The 13,909-nt window shown below is 37.7% G+C and overlaps 1 protein-coding gene across 7 annotated transcripts in view; it reads right to left on the reverse strand.

Moving 5' to 3' along the window:
* PCNX1 (pecanex 1) overlaps positions 1-13,909 on the reverse strand; it is a 499,400-nt gene that overhangs the window by 380,760 nt on the left and 104,731 nt on the right. For all 7 annotated transcript variants that reach the window (XR_014261020.1, XR_014261021.1, XR_014261022.1 and 4 more), the window contains 4 exons: positions 5,121-5,153; positions 3,391-3,562; positions 2,756-2,866; positions 588-679 (listed from right to left, as the gene is read on the reverse strand). Coding sequence is in view for 4 of the 7 variants with exons in the window: in XM_082451496.1 (XP_082307622.1) it covers positions 588-679; positions 2,756-2,866; positions 3,391-3,562; positions 5,121-5,153 (408 nt within the window). In the remaining 3 variants the exon portion in view is untranslated. The remainder of the gene's footprint in view (positions 1-587; positions 680-2,755; positions 2,867-3,390; positions 3,563-5,120; positions 5,154-13,909) is intronic.

The raw sequence follows: 13,909 nt of genomic DNA on the forward strand, positions 1-13,909 counted from the left end.
CGTTCTCTGATTATCTTGTATTAATCATAAAAAAATAAAATACCAGGAGCTGAGAGTTGTTTATGAGAAATCTAAAATTTTTAGTTATAATTTGGTGACAATTGTTTTAAAATGGAACTAATAAGGCTTGTCCAGATTCTTCTAAACCAATAATGACATTAAATTTCAGTGTGTTAATTTTTACTAGACTGTATTTTAAATTGCAGTCCTTGAACAACTTCTCCTAAGTTTTAAAAAATCTTGATGTGAAAAGTAGTTACACATATTCTTAGGTAGAAACCTAAAATTAATTTCATATTCTGTTATTACTATGCCCACCTCTATCCCAGACCAGCCTAGTTTTTACTAATCTGTTTCTAATATTAACCTATGAATACTGCATGGAAAAGGATTTTCCTTTAGTAATGATTAACTATGAAATTGCTTTCAAATTCAAACTAAATGAGAATAAGAATAATGCTCAACATAGGAAGACCATGAAAATTAATGCTGAAGAGATACCAGGAAAAAAATCATTAGTTAATTTAAAACAATCTTCATATAGAAAAGTAGCCTTAAAGACACAACATACTACATGTATTGCTCACCTTTAAGGCGCCGTAACACAATCCATATAGTAAGGCTACTGCCACAATGCTACAGATGAAACTATAAAGTGCTGCAAGCAGGCTTGTAGTGGCTAGACAGGAAAGGGAGAATGAAATCAACATTTATAAACATTTACGGAGAAAACATACCTTAAAAGGTCACTGAAAAGTATTTAAAATGGTAGGCTATTAACTATAATTAAATATCTACTTGTTTGATTTATAAAAATTCAGTTTCTTCATCCTGTTCTTTCAAAAAATTTTGAGGACTTTCCTGGTGGCACAGTGGTTAAGAATCCGCCTGCCAATGCAGCAGACACGGGTTCGAGCCTTGGTTCGGGAAGATCCCACATGCCGCGGAGCAACTAAGCCCGTGTGCCACAACTACTGAGCCTGTGCTCTAGAGCCCGCGAGCCACAACTACTGAGCCCATGTGCCACAACTACTGAAGCCCATGTGCCTACAGCCCATGCTCCGCAACAAGAGAAGCCACCGCAATGAGAAGCCCGCGCACCACAACAAAAAGTAGCCCCCGCTCACCGCAACTAGAGAAAGCCCGCGCACAGCAACGAAGACCCAGCGCAGCCAAAAATAAAATAAATAAATTTATAAAAAAAAAAAAATTGAAACGACAAAGGTTTACTATCAACAATTTCTGATACAAGGTAAAATATATTCCCCTTGGAAGTAATAAACATTTATCTACAGCAGAAAAAAATTGTACCTATATTATGCTTCAAGAATGTATCTTATTATTTATAAAAGTATGGGAAAATGAAGCTTGCAGAGCCTGAAAAGAAGCTAGAAATGTATTATGTAGACTGTCTATGTAAACAGAACTTGTATTACCCACAGAAATAAATGTATATTCCCATGTGTTAATCAATTCTTGCAAAAGAGTATCGATCTAACTGCTAACAATAACAACAAAAAATAGATCTAATGGGATTATTAATAATAAGGAATAGAGGATGGCTAAGATAACAGACTTTAATAGTAATTTTATATGGTGACCATAAAAGAACTCTACAAGAAAAATTTTTCTTTAGGAGATATTAAAAACCTAACACCTTGCACAAGTTTGTAAATTATGACGAAGCCCACTATTATAAATTACCTACACTAAACCTTCTGCATAGCGTTTAGATTAATATAGCACCTATAATAGTCCCCTAAATACTGAAATTGTTTTCTACCCATTAAGCTATGCTGAAGCCCAGCCCAGTCTTAATTCACACTCCTTCAAATTTTCAAAACAATAAAAATGCTCTAGATACACAGTGACATAGAAAAAGCTTAGCTTCCATTTAAAATTTAAACCATAATATCAACATTTTATCAGTAGAGATAATTTCAATGCATATACTTGGAAGATGCAGACTGCAAATGTGAAGTATGAATAGAAATAAACTATAAAGTTCAGTAATTTCTTGCCCTTTCATATTTTTTTCTATAGTTGTACACTCATCTTTCGATAAGATGTTAGATGGTTAAACTAAATAAGGGTGTATTTTAACCATGGTGGCTGCCCAAAGTGTTATTTTCAAGTTCTGCAAAACATTATTCCAGGGTAATTTTGGTATAGTCTTACTTATTTTGAAAATAAAATGTACATGTAACAGGGGAATACATTTCTAAGTATACCAATTCATATCCACATATCCTACTCTAAAAACAGAGATATTTCTAAAAATCTTATTTAGTAAAATGCCTTTACTAAAAGCATTCTGGTTTTGGTGTTCCCATTCTAAAGATAAAACAAAGCTCTGAAACCAAATATATAGAATATCAAATGCATACACTAGTTCAAAATCTAAATATAATGCCACGTATCAGAGCTCAATCTATTTGATCTTTTATAAATATTTCATAAGTCTATTCAGGTTCCATGTAAACTCACTATAACTTTTACTTTAAGATGACAGTATTTTAACACTTACAAATCAACTCCATTATTCCTGGATCTTTCCCTAAAGTAGCAGCCTTGACTATTTTTTCCTATCTACAAATTAATTCCTGTTCAGTCTTTAATTATTAAATAAGTGCCTTTTTCTTTCTAATTACAATTCTAAAATAAAAACTGGAAAAGCAATTTAATGTTCAGTTTATTACTTAATGATCTGTAAAAGTAATACCGTAAACTGTAATTTTTATAAAGAAGTACTCACCATTACCACCAAAGATATGGATATCCAATTGTTCACAAAGGTACATTACAAATGTATTCACCTGAGGCAGGAGACCAATGAAAAATACTATTGGGAAACAGAGTGTAAACACTATAGAAGGAAAGAAAAGCAAGTTAAAAACAGTATGTCACATCCATCCTTTTGTTCACCTAAGATAATAAAATAAATGATAAAAAGAAACCCGAAATTAATATAAATTACTAAGGTAGTTTCTTAAAGTTGCTTAAAACTACGAACCAAATTTCTTAAAATATACCATTTTAAATTATTTCTCTCTCGATAACTGCCTGAATATTAAATAATCTTTCCAACTATGAACAACAGCTTTTAAAATTAATTCAACTGTTTTCACATAATAGGGACCTGAGATCCAAAGGAAATCTTTCATTCCATCTGCTTCAACAACAGAAGAATTACTATAATATTTGTTCATCATTAGCTTTTTTCATTCCTAACAGCCCTATAGTTTTGTTCCTCACTGAGAGGACGGCAATAAACAGCAAAATAAACCCAGTAAAAGTACTTTTATCTACATAATTGATCTATTTATCAGTGAATGGTTTGTATACAAATAAATTAACATTAAGATCTAAGATACTTTAAAGATGACTCACCTATAACTAAATCCCTGGCTGATATAAGCACCAGCGGATTGGTGAAAGTTATTCCATATAATTTGAACTTGGTTGTAGTAAGGTTTCTGCTACCATAATCCAAGAGCCAAATAAGACCACAACACAAACAGAAATAAACTGGTCTACTGTAGGCAATGATACGATTATGACCCTGAAAATGATATTAAAAAAGAAGTCAGTTTATTTAATTTGAAGTGTCACAACTAGCTACTGAGATTTTTGATGGCTTATATTCTAAGGATTCAAAATGCATCCATATGGAGGTCAGGTTTCTGACTGTGGCAGAAGGGAATTACAAATAAGGATAGGAGGAAGAACAGAATAAACCCCACGATACTTGATTGAAATGAAGTATCAGTATGAACTCAGTATTTTTAATATGCATATAAATAGATAGGTATAAGAATAAATGTGTGTATATACGTGTATGAGTGTATGTAAGTGTATACATGTATTTTTCTAGCTTTATCCACTGAGAGGACCTAGAAGCAATGACATTCTAGTAATAAAGATTACTAGCATCCAGATCTTAGTTTATAAATAACATTATCCAATAAAAAGAACTAAGGATCCACAGAGAAAAGGCTGGTTTCAGGCTAGGGTCGGGAAAGTATAAGATGAGCTTGGAACAAATAATTGTGCCCAAAAGGAAGAAAGTACGTTTAAAATGATGAAGGTATGTCAAAAGGACACAGAAGGCAGCTTGATGGGCTCCCAATGGCCAAATCAGGGACAATTTGAGCATCAAAATAATGATAGTAACATTACTGTCCATTTAATAAAATAAGAATCCATGAATCCACACCAATACAAAAAAAAAAAGGAAAGTTCTTACAGTAAAAAGTCAACTAATAAATGTAGAAGCTATGATGGAGCTAAAAAAATCACTATTTGGCAACCATCAAATGATAACTGATTCAGGCAAGAAACATCAATAGATACTAAAAACAACTGGGCGGACGTTTGCAGGGCAACAGGACATATACACAATCTCAAAGTATCTCCTATGATATACTTATTAACTACAAGAGAAAAATGGTAACATTACAGTAGAGTATTGGTTCTCAAGGGAGTGGGAGGGGATTCTGCCCCCCAGGGAACATATAGCAATGTCTGAAGACATTGTGGTTGTCACAAGTGGGGTGAGGGTGCTACTGGCATCTAATGGGTAGAAGTCAGAGATAATGCTAAACAGCCCACAATGCACAGGACAGATCCTCCCCACCCCCAACTTTCAACAAAGAATTATCCAGCCCAAAATGTTAACACTGCAGTGTTTCAAAAACACTGCATACACTACCCTTAGCCAAAAAATCAAAGTTAACATCACCAGTAAAAGCATAAACTGACATTATGTGCTTCTGGATATGATGAGTTACAAAGAACACAGCATTTTTGTAATATTCCTACCAAAAAAGCACCGCCCGTATCTAATAAAGAAGAAATATCAGACAAACTCAAATTGAAGATCATCTGTCTACAAAATTACTGGCCTGTACCCATTAAAAATGTCAATATTGTGTGAGACAAATACTGAGGAACTGCTCTAAATTAAAGGAGGCTAAAAAGAACAAATGCACTATCAGGGACTTTCTATTGCCAGTGAGAAAATAATAACATAAATCTTAGTTCAGTCTTACATATGACCAAAAAAAGGTTTTGAGGAATGTTAAGGAAACACAAGTTACAGGTGTATTAGAGTGACTTACATGTCTGGGAGAAGAAGAATCTGGTTGAACACTCTAAAAAAGAAACAGACAGATTATACTACTAAAGACCTGGTAATTTTACATTAACTTACAAAATGCCTGAAATAATTTCAAGTAAATATCCCATAGATAAGAAATGACCTACATTAATTCTGTTGAAACATCAACAGAAGACAAAACATCAGCTCCAGATACTGATGTCACTAATATTAAAACATCTCAAATCTTTCCTAACTCTTATACTTACTATGGTTAATTATTAATTTGCATCTAGCTTAATGTTTCTGAAGTGGCATATAGCAGATAGATCCGTCCTACTACTTGGCCCATTACAGCACTTAAGTACAGTTAAGGTAGAATGCTTTCTCACGGGAACATCACTCCATTCAGGAAATGCACAAAATATGGGTTAGCTTAAAAGAAGGATTCCAGTTCTGCCCAGATTCCAAACTTACTAAACAATTCAATGGTAGTTGTGTTAAATATATTCTTTGCATTTTCACATCAAACTCATCAAATTAGTTAAGCTGTATCCTTCTAAGAGACTTTAACAACTTTCCATAAAAATGTTCAAAATGTATAGTGCAGCTACCTCCCAAATCATGACTTTTCTCCAAAGTTGCTGTTCATTTTCAATAGCATACCAAGCAATTTCACTAGGATGGTCTATCACCATCCTACAATTCTACATTGGACTAAGCTCACTGAGTTTAGGATGTGGCCCTTGGCTGGATATGAGACCAGACAATCTTTAAACTCTTTCAATTCAAACATCTATACTCCTAAAGCTCTGTTCCCGCCTTTCTTATTTCTATTTATGTTATTACTATTCTTCTAGGCAACTAGATTTTAAAAATCTGAAATATTTTTAAAAATCTGAGTCATCCTTTGCCTTTTCCATATCTAACCATATTAAGCAGTGGACAAAATTAACAGGATAAGGGACATTGGATCCAGGGAATGAATTTAAATGGGTTAAGGCAATAAAGGGATGGATTAAGGGGAACTGAAATGAAAAGCAAGAAGAAAGGCGAGAAGCTGTAACACAGAATCACCAAATTTAATCAGAGGACGTAGTCACTGTCATTAGGGGTGAAGAAGAAGGAGCAGCGGCTCTAGGATCTGGGTTGGTATACAACTATCAAAAGCAAAGGAACTGGGGCAGAGGCAAGATGGCGTACTAGGAGGAAGCGGAATTCTCGTCTCCTCACAATTAGGGCACCTTACCAGGCATCCGTGGGGGAGGGCACCTAAGGGGACAGAAGGAACCCCAAGCGACTGGGTAGGACGTGGCGCATGGGGGGAGTGAAGGGGGAGAAGAAGTGGAGGCGGGATGGGACTGGCGCCCCTGAGGGGCAGCTGGGGGAGGGGAAGGGATCCCAGGCCCAAAGCGGGAAACTGGGGAACCACTGGGAGGGCAGAGGATCAAAAGGGCGCATGGCCAGCTTTCCCCTGCCCACTTGGAGCCCAAAAACCTGTTGAGATCCCAGGCCTGATCCTCTGCCCACCTAGGCTCCCTCCAGCCATGCGGGTCCTGAGGGAGTGGGAGGGAGGGAAGGGGGAGCAAAAGTAAAGGCCACACCTCTGGGACCGGCACCCCTGAGGGGTGGCTGGGGGAGGGAAGGAGCTCCTACACCCAGCAGGACCCCCCACGGTTAGGGGTCCAGCAGCAACGGGGGAGACCCTGGGAGAGAGGGGGAGGGGCGCGAAGGAATGGAGGGGAACGGGGCCAGTGCTACCCTGTCCACTTAGGCACTGGGAAGCCTGTTGGGCTCCAGGACCTAATCGTCTGCCCTCAGAGCCTCCCTCCTGCCACGCAGAGCCCAAGCCCCGCCCTTACACCCCCACCCAGGGCCCCACCTCTACCCTTGGAGACCCCCTCCGAGACCCCCTCCAACTGTGCTGGGCCTAAACCCCACCCACACACCCTCACTCAGGGCCCTACCTCCAAACTCCAGAACTCCACTCTCCAGAGGCCCTCCTTTCCACATGCTTCCTCCCCACTTCTGCCAGGTCCTAAGCAGAGGCCCCACCCCACACTTGAACGTCACCCTGCCTAGGGCCCGCCCCATGCTCAAACATCACCCCCCCCACCCGCCTAGGTCCCACCCCACCCTAAACCCCGCCCCTGCCTAAGTTCCACCCCCCACCTAAACTTCACCCCCATAGCCAAGGCTTTTTATTTTCTTTTCTTTTTTCTTCTTTTAGATTGGGGTTCTGTTTTACCTTGTTGATTCACTGTTGTTGATTTTTTTTATTTTTCCTAATAAATCTTTTATTTTCCTAATTTTATTTTATTCTTTATCCTTTGTTAGTGATCTCTCTCCTTTTCGCTTGTGCCCCCCCTTTTTTTCTGCTGTGTTTTTATTTTACCCTGTTGCAGTTGTTTCAATTATACTTTTATTTTTCCTAATATATTTTTTATCTTTCTAATTTTATTTTGTTTTTTATTCTTTGATATTGTACTGCTCCTTTTTTTTCTTTCTTTCTTCCTGTTTTTTCTTTTTTTTTTACCACGCCACAAAGTTTGCGGGATCTTGGCTCCCAGGCCAGACGTTGGGCCCAAGCTCTTGTGGTGGGAGCTCTGAGGTCAAACCACACTAACACAGAACCTCAGACCCCAGGGAATATCAATCGGAGTGAGGCCTCCCAGAGGTCCTCATCTCAGCACCAAGATGCAGCTCTATCCAACTGCCTGCAAACTCCAGGGCTGAACGTCTCAGGCCAAACAAATCAGTAAGACAGGAATACAGCACCACCCAACAACAACAACAAAAAGACAAAAAGATATGTTACAGATGAAGGAGCAATGTAAAAACCTACAAGACCAAATAAATGAAGACAAAATAGGTAACATACGTGAAAAAGAATTCAGAGTAATGATAGTAATAAAGATGATCCAAAATCTTGGAAACAGAATGGAGAAAATACAAGAAACATTTAACAAGGATCTAGGAGAACTAAAGAGCAAACAAACAGTGATGAACAACACAATTACTGACATTAAAAGTACTCTAGAAGGAATCAATAATGGAATAATTGAGGCAGAAGAAAGCATAAGTGACCTGGAAGACAAAATGGTGGAAATAACTGCCAGGGAGTGAATAAAGAAAAATGAAGGAAAAGAATTGAGGACAGTCTCAGAGACCTCTGGGGAAACATTAAACACACCAACATTTGAATTATAGGGGTCCCAGAAGAAGAAGAGAAAAAGAAAGGGTCTGAGAAAATATGTGAAGAGATTACAGTCGAAAACTTCCCTAACATGGGAAAGGAAACAGTCAATCAAGTCCAGGAAACAAGGAGAGTACCATACAGGATAAACCCAAAGAGAAACACACTGAGACACATATTAATCAAACTATCAAAAATTAAATACAAAGAAGTAATATTAGAAGCAGCAAGGTAAAAACAACAAATAACATACAAGGGAATCCCCATAAGGTCAACAGCTGATTCTTCAGCAGAAACTCTGCAAGCCAGAAGGAACTGGCAGGACATATTTAAAGTGATGAAAGGGAAAAACCTACAACCAAGACTACTCTACCCAGGAAGGATCTCATTCAGATTCAATCGAGAAATTAAAACCTTTACAGATAAGCAAAAGTTAAGAGAATTCAGCACCACCAAACCAGCTTTACAACAAATGCTAAAGGAACTTCTCTAGGCAGGAAACAAAAGAGAAGGAAAAGACCAACAAAAACAAACCCAAAACAATTAAGAAAATGGTAATAGGAACATACATATCGGTAATTACCTTAAATGTAAATGGGTTAAATGCTCCAAACAAAGACATAGACTGGCTAAATGGATACAAAAATAAGACCCGTATATATGCTGTCTACAAGAGACTCACTTCAGACCTACGGACATATACAGACTGAAAGTGAGGGGATGGAAAAAGATATTCCATGCAAATGGAAATCAAAACAAAGCTGGAGCAGCAATTCCCATATCAGACAAAACAGACTTTAAAATAAGGACTATTACAAGAGACAAAGAAGGACACTAGATAATGATCAAGGGATCAATCAAAGAAGAAAATATAACAAGTGTAAATATTTATGCACCCAACATAGGAGCACCGCAATACATAAGGCAAATGCTAACAGCTATAAAAGGAAAAATCGACAGTAACACAATAATTGGAGGAGACTTTAACACCCCACTTTCACCAATGGCCAGATCGTCCAAAATGAAAATAAATAACGAAACACAAGCTTTAAATGACACATTAAACAAGATGGACTTAATGGATATTTATAGGACATTCCATCCAAAAACAACACAATACAGTTTCTTCTCAAGTGCTCATGGAACATTCTCCAGGATAGACCATATCCTGGATCACAAATCAAGCCTTGGTAAACTTAAGAAAACTGAAATTATATCAAGTATCTTTTCCAACCATAACGCTATGAGACTAGTTATCAATTACAGGAAAAAAAACTGTAAAAAACACAAACACATGGAGGCTAAACAATACGCTACTAAATAACCAAGAGATCACTGAAGAAATCAAAGAGGAAATCAAAAAATACCTAGAAACAGCTGACAATGAAAACATGACGACCCAAAACCTATGGGATGCAGCAAAAGCAGTTCTAAGAGGGAAGTTTATAGCAATACAATCCTACCTCAAGAAACAAGAAACATCTCAAATAAACAACCTAACCTTACACCTGAAGCAATGAGAGAAAGAAGAACAAAAAACCCCAAATTTAGCAGAAGGAAAGAAATCATAAAGATGAGATCAGAAATAAATGAAAAAGAAATGAAGGAAACAATAGCAAAGATTAATAAAACTAAAAGCTGGTTCTTTGAAAAGATAAACAAAATTGATAAACCATTAGCCAGACTCATCAAGAAAAAAAGGGAGAAGCCTCAAATCAACAGAATTTGAAATGAAAAAGGAGAAGTACCAACTGACACTGCAGAAATACAAAGGATCATGAGAGATTACTACAAACAACTATACGCCAATAAAATGGACAACCTGGAAGAAATGGACAAATTCTTAGAAAAGCACAACCTCCCGAGACTGAACCACGAAGAAACAGAACACATAAGCAGACCAATCAAAAGCACTGAAATTGAAACTGTGATTAAAAATCTTCCAACAAACAAAAGCCCAGGACCAGATGGCTTCACAGGCGAATTCTATCAAACATTTAGAAAAGAGCTAACACCTATCCTTCTCAAACTCTTCCAAAATATAGCAGAGGGAGGAACACTCCCAAACTCATTCTATGAGGCCACCATCACCCTGATACCAAAACCAGACAAAGATGTCACAAAGAAAGAAAACTACAGGCCAATATCTCTGATGAACACAGATACAAAGATCCTCAGCAAAATACTAGCAAACAGAATCCAACAGCACATTAAAAGGACCATACACCATGATCAAGTGGGGTTTTTCCAGGAATGCAAGGATTCTTCAGTATATGCAAATCAGTCAATGTGATACACCATATTAACAAATTGAAGGATAAAAACCATATGATCACCTCAATAGATGCAGAAAAAGCTACTGACAAAATTCAACACCCATTTATGATAAAAACTCTCCAGAAAGTAGGCCTAGAGGGAACCTATCTCAATATAATAAAAGGCCATATATGACAAAACCACAGCCGACAATGTTCTCAATGGTGAAAAACTGAAACCATCTCCTCTAAGATCAGGAACAAGACAAGGTAGCCCATTCTCACCACTATTATTCAACATAGTATTGGAAGTCTTAGCCACAGCAATCAGAGAAGAAAAAGAAATAAAAGGAATCCAAATCGGAAAAGAAGAAGTAAAACTGTCACTGTTTGCAGATGACATACTACACAAAGAAAATCCTAAAGATGCTACCAGAAAACTACTAGAGCTAATCAATGAATTTGGTAGAGTAGCAGGATACAAAAGTAATGCACAGAAATCTCTTTCATTCCTATACACTAATGATGAAAAATCTGAAAGAGAAATTAAGGAAACACTCCCACTTACCACTGCAATAAAAAGAATAAAATACCTAGGAAAACACCTACCTAAGGAGGTAAAAGACCTGTACTCAGAAAACTATAAGACACTGATGAAAGAAAGGAAAGACGATTCAAACAGATGGAGAGATATACTATGTTCTTGGATTGGAAGAATCAACATTGTGAAAATGACTATACTACCCAAAGCAATCTACAGATTCAATGCAATCTGTATCAAACTACCAATGGCATTTTCACAGGACTAGAACAAAAAATTTCACAATTTTCATGGAAACACAAAAGACTCCGAATAGCCAAAACAATCTTGAGAAAGAAAAACGGAGCTGGAGGAATCAGGCTCCCAGACTTCAGACTATACTACAAAGGTACAGTAATGGTACCTTGGATGTACCAAGACAGTATGGTACTGGCACAAAAATGGTACCTTGGACGTACCAAGACAGTATGGTACTGGCACAAAAACAGAAATATAGATCAATGGAACAGGATAGAAAGCCCAGGGATAAACCCATGTACATATGGTCACCTTATCTTTGATAAAGAAGGCAAGAGTATACAATGGAGAAAAGACAGCCTCTTCAGTAAGTGGTGCTGAGAAAACTGAACAGCTACATGCAAAAGAATGAAATTAGAACACTTCCTAACACCATACACAAAAATAAACTCAAAATGGATTAAAGACCTAAATGTAAGGCCAGACACTATAAAACTCTTAGAGGAAAACATAGGCAGAACACTCTATGACATAAATCACAGCAAGATCCCTTTTGACCCACCTCCTAGAGAAATGGAAGTAAAAACAAAAATAAACAAATGGGACCTAATGAAACAAAAGCTTTTGCACAGCAAAGGAAACCATAAACAAGATGAAAAGACAACCTTCAGAATGGGAGAAAATATTTGCAAATGAAGCAACTGACAAAGGATTAATCTCCAAAATATACAAGCAGCTCATGCAGCTCAATATCAAAAAAACAAACAATCCAATCCAAAAATGGGCAGAAGACCTAAATAGACATTTCTCCAAAGAAGATATACAGATTGCCAACAAACACATGAAAAGATGCTCAACATCACTAATCATTAGAGAAATGCAAATCAAAACTACAATGAGGGGGGCTTCCCTGGTGGCGCAGTGGTTGAGAATCCGCCTGCCAATGCAGGGGACACAGGTTGGAGTCCTGGTCTGGGAAGATTCCACATGCCGCAGAGCAACTAGGCCCGTGAGCCACAATTACTGAGCCTGCGCGTCTGGAGCCTGTGCTCCACAACAAGAGAGGCCGCGACAGTGAGAGGCCCGCGCACCGTGATGAACAGTGGCCCCCGCTTGCCGCAACTAGAGAAAGCCCTCGCACAGAAACAAAGACCCAACACAGCCAAAAATAAATAAACAAATAAATTAATTAAAAAAAAATCTACAACAATAAATGCTGGAGAAGGTGTGGAAAAAAGGGGACCCTCTTGCACTGTTGGTGGGAATGTAAATTGATACAGCCACTATGGAGAACAATATGGAGGTTCCTTAAAAAACTAAAAATAGAACTACCATATGACCCAGCAATCCCACTACTGGGCATATACCCTGAGAAAACCATAATTCAAAAAGGTACATGCACCCCAGTGTTCACAGCAGCACTATTTACAATAGCCAGGACATGGAAGCAACCTAAGTGTCCATCGACAGAGGAATGGATAAAGAAGATGTCATACATATATACACTGGAATATTACTCAGCCATAAAAAGAAACGAAATTGAGTTATTTGTAGTGAGGTGGATGGACCTAGAGTCTGTCATACAGAGAGTGAAGTAAGTCAGAAAGAGAAAAACAAATACCATATGCTAACACATATACATGGAATCCAAAAAAAAAAAAAAAAAAGGTTCTGAAGAACCTAGGGGCAGGACAGGAATAAAGATGCAGATGTAGAAAATGGACTTGAGGACATGGGGAGGGGGAAGGGTAAGCTGGGACGAAGTGAGAGAGTGGCACAGACATATATACACTACCGAATGTAAAATAGATAGCTAGTGGGAAGCAGCTGCATGGCACAGGGAGGTCAGCTCGGTGCTTTGCGACCACCTAGAGGGGTGGCATAAGGAGGGTGGGAGGGCGACACAAGAGGGAGGGTATATGCGTATGCGTATAGCTGATTCACTTTGTTATACAGCAGAAACTAACACAACACTGTAAAGGAATTATACTCCAATAAAGGTGTTAAAAAAAAAGAAAAAGAAAAGGAACTGGGAAAGGAAAATATCAGAAGATGATGATGTGCCATTTTCAGAATTTGCCCAGCTGCCTGTTAGATATATAGGACTAAAGCTTACGAGAAAGGTGAAGACTGTGAGACATAAATCTGGACATAATTCATATACAGGGGCAACAAAGTAATAAAAGAGGATGACTTCACTGGCAAGGAATTACAAACTGAAAAGAGGGCCAAATAAAACACTAGAGAGTTCTTGTACATTAAGAGGTAGTCAAAAGAACAAAGAGGCATCAACAAAGGAAAATAAAGTTACCTGAAAAGTAGCATAACCATGAGGGTAGTATAAAGTCACAGATCGACAATGAGGAAAACATAAAAATGGAAGAAAGTATTCACAGGTATTTAAATGATGCAGCACTCACAGAGAATGAAGACTAAGAACATAGATTTGGCAATTAGAGATTATTAGCCCACAAAGACTGTAATTTCAACACTGTAATGAGGAAAAAAGTATGGATGGGTCTTGAAGAAATGGAGTAGTCGACAAAGGTGGCTTACTCCAGATGTCTATATATGGAGAGAGA

This window comes from Balaenoptera physalus, assembly GCF_965194825.1.
Source record: "Balaenoptera physalus genome assembly, chromosome: 2".
In the NCBI taxonomy this organism is placed as follows: Eukaryota; Metazoa; Chordata; class Mammalia; order Artiodactyla; family Balaenopteridae; genus Balaenoptera; species Balaenoptera physalus.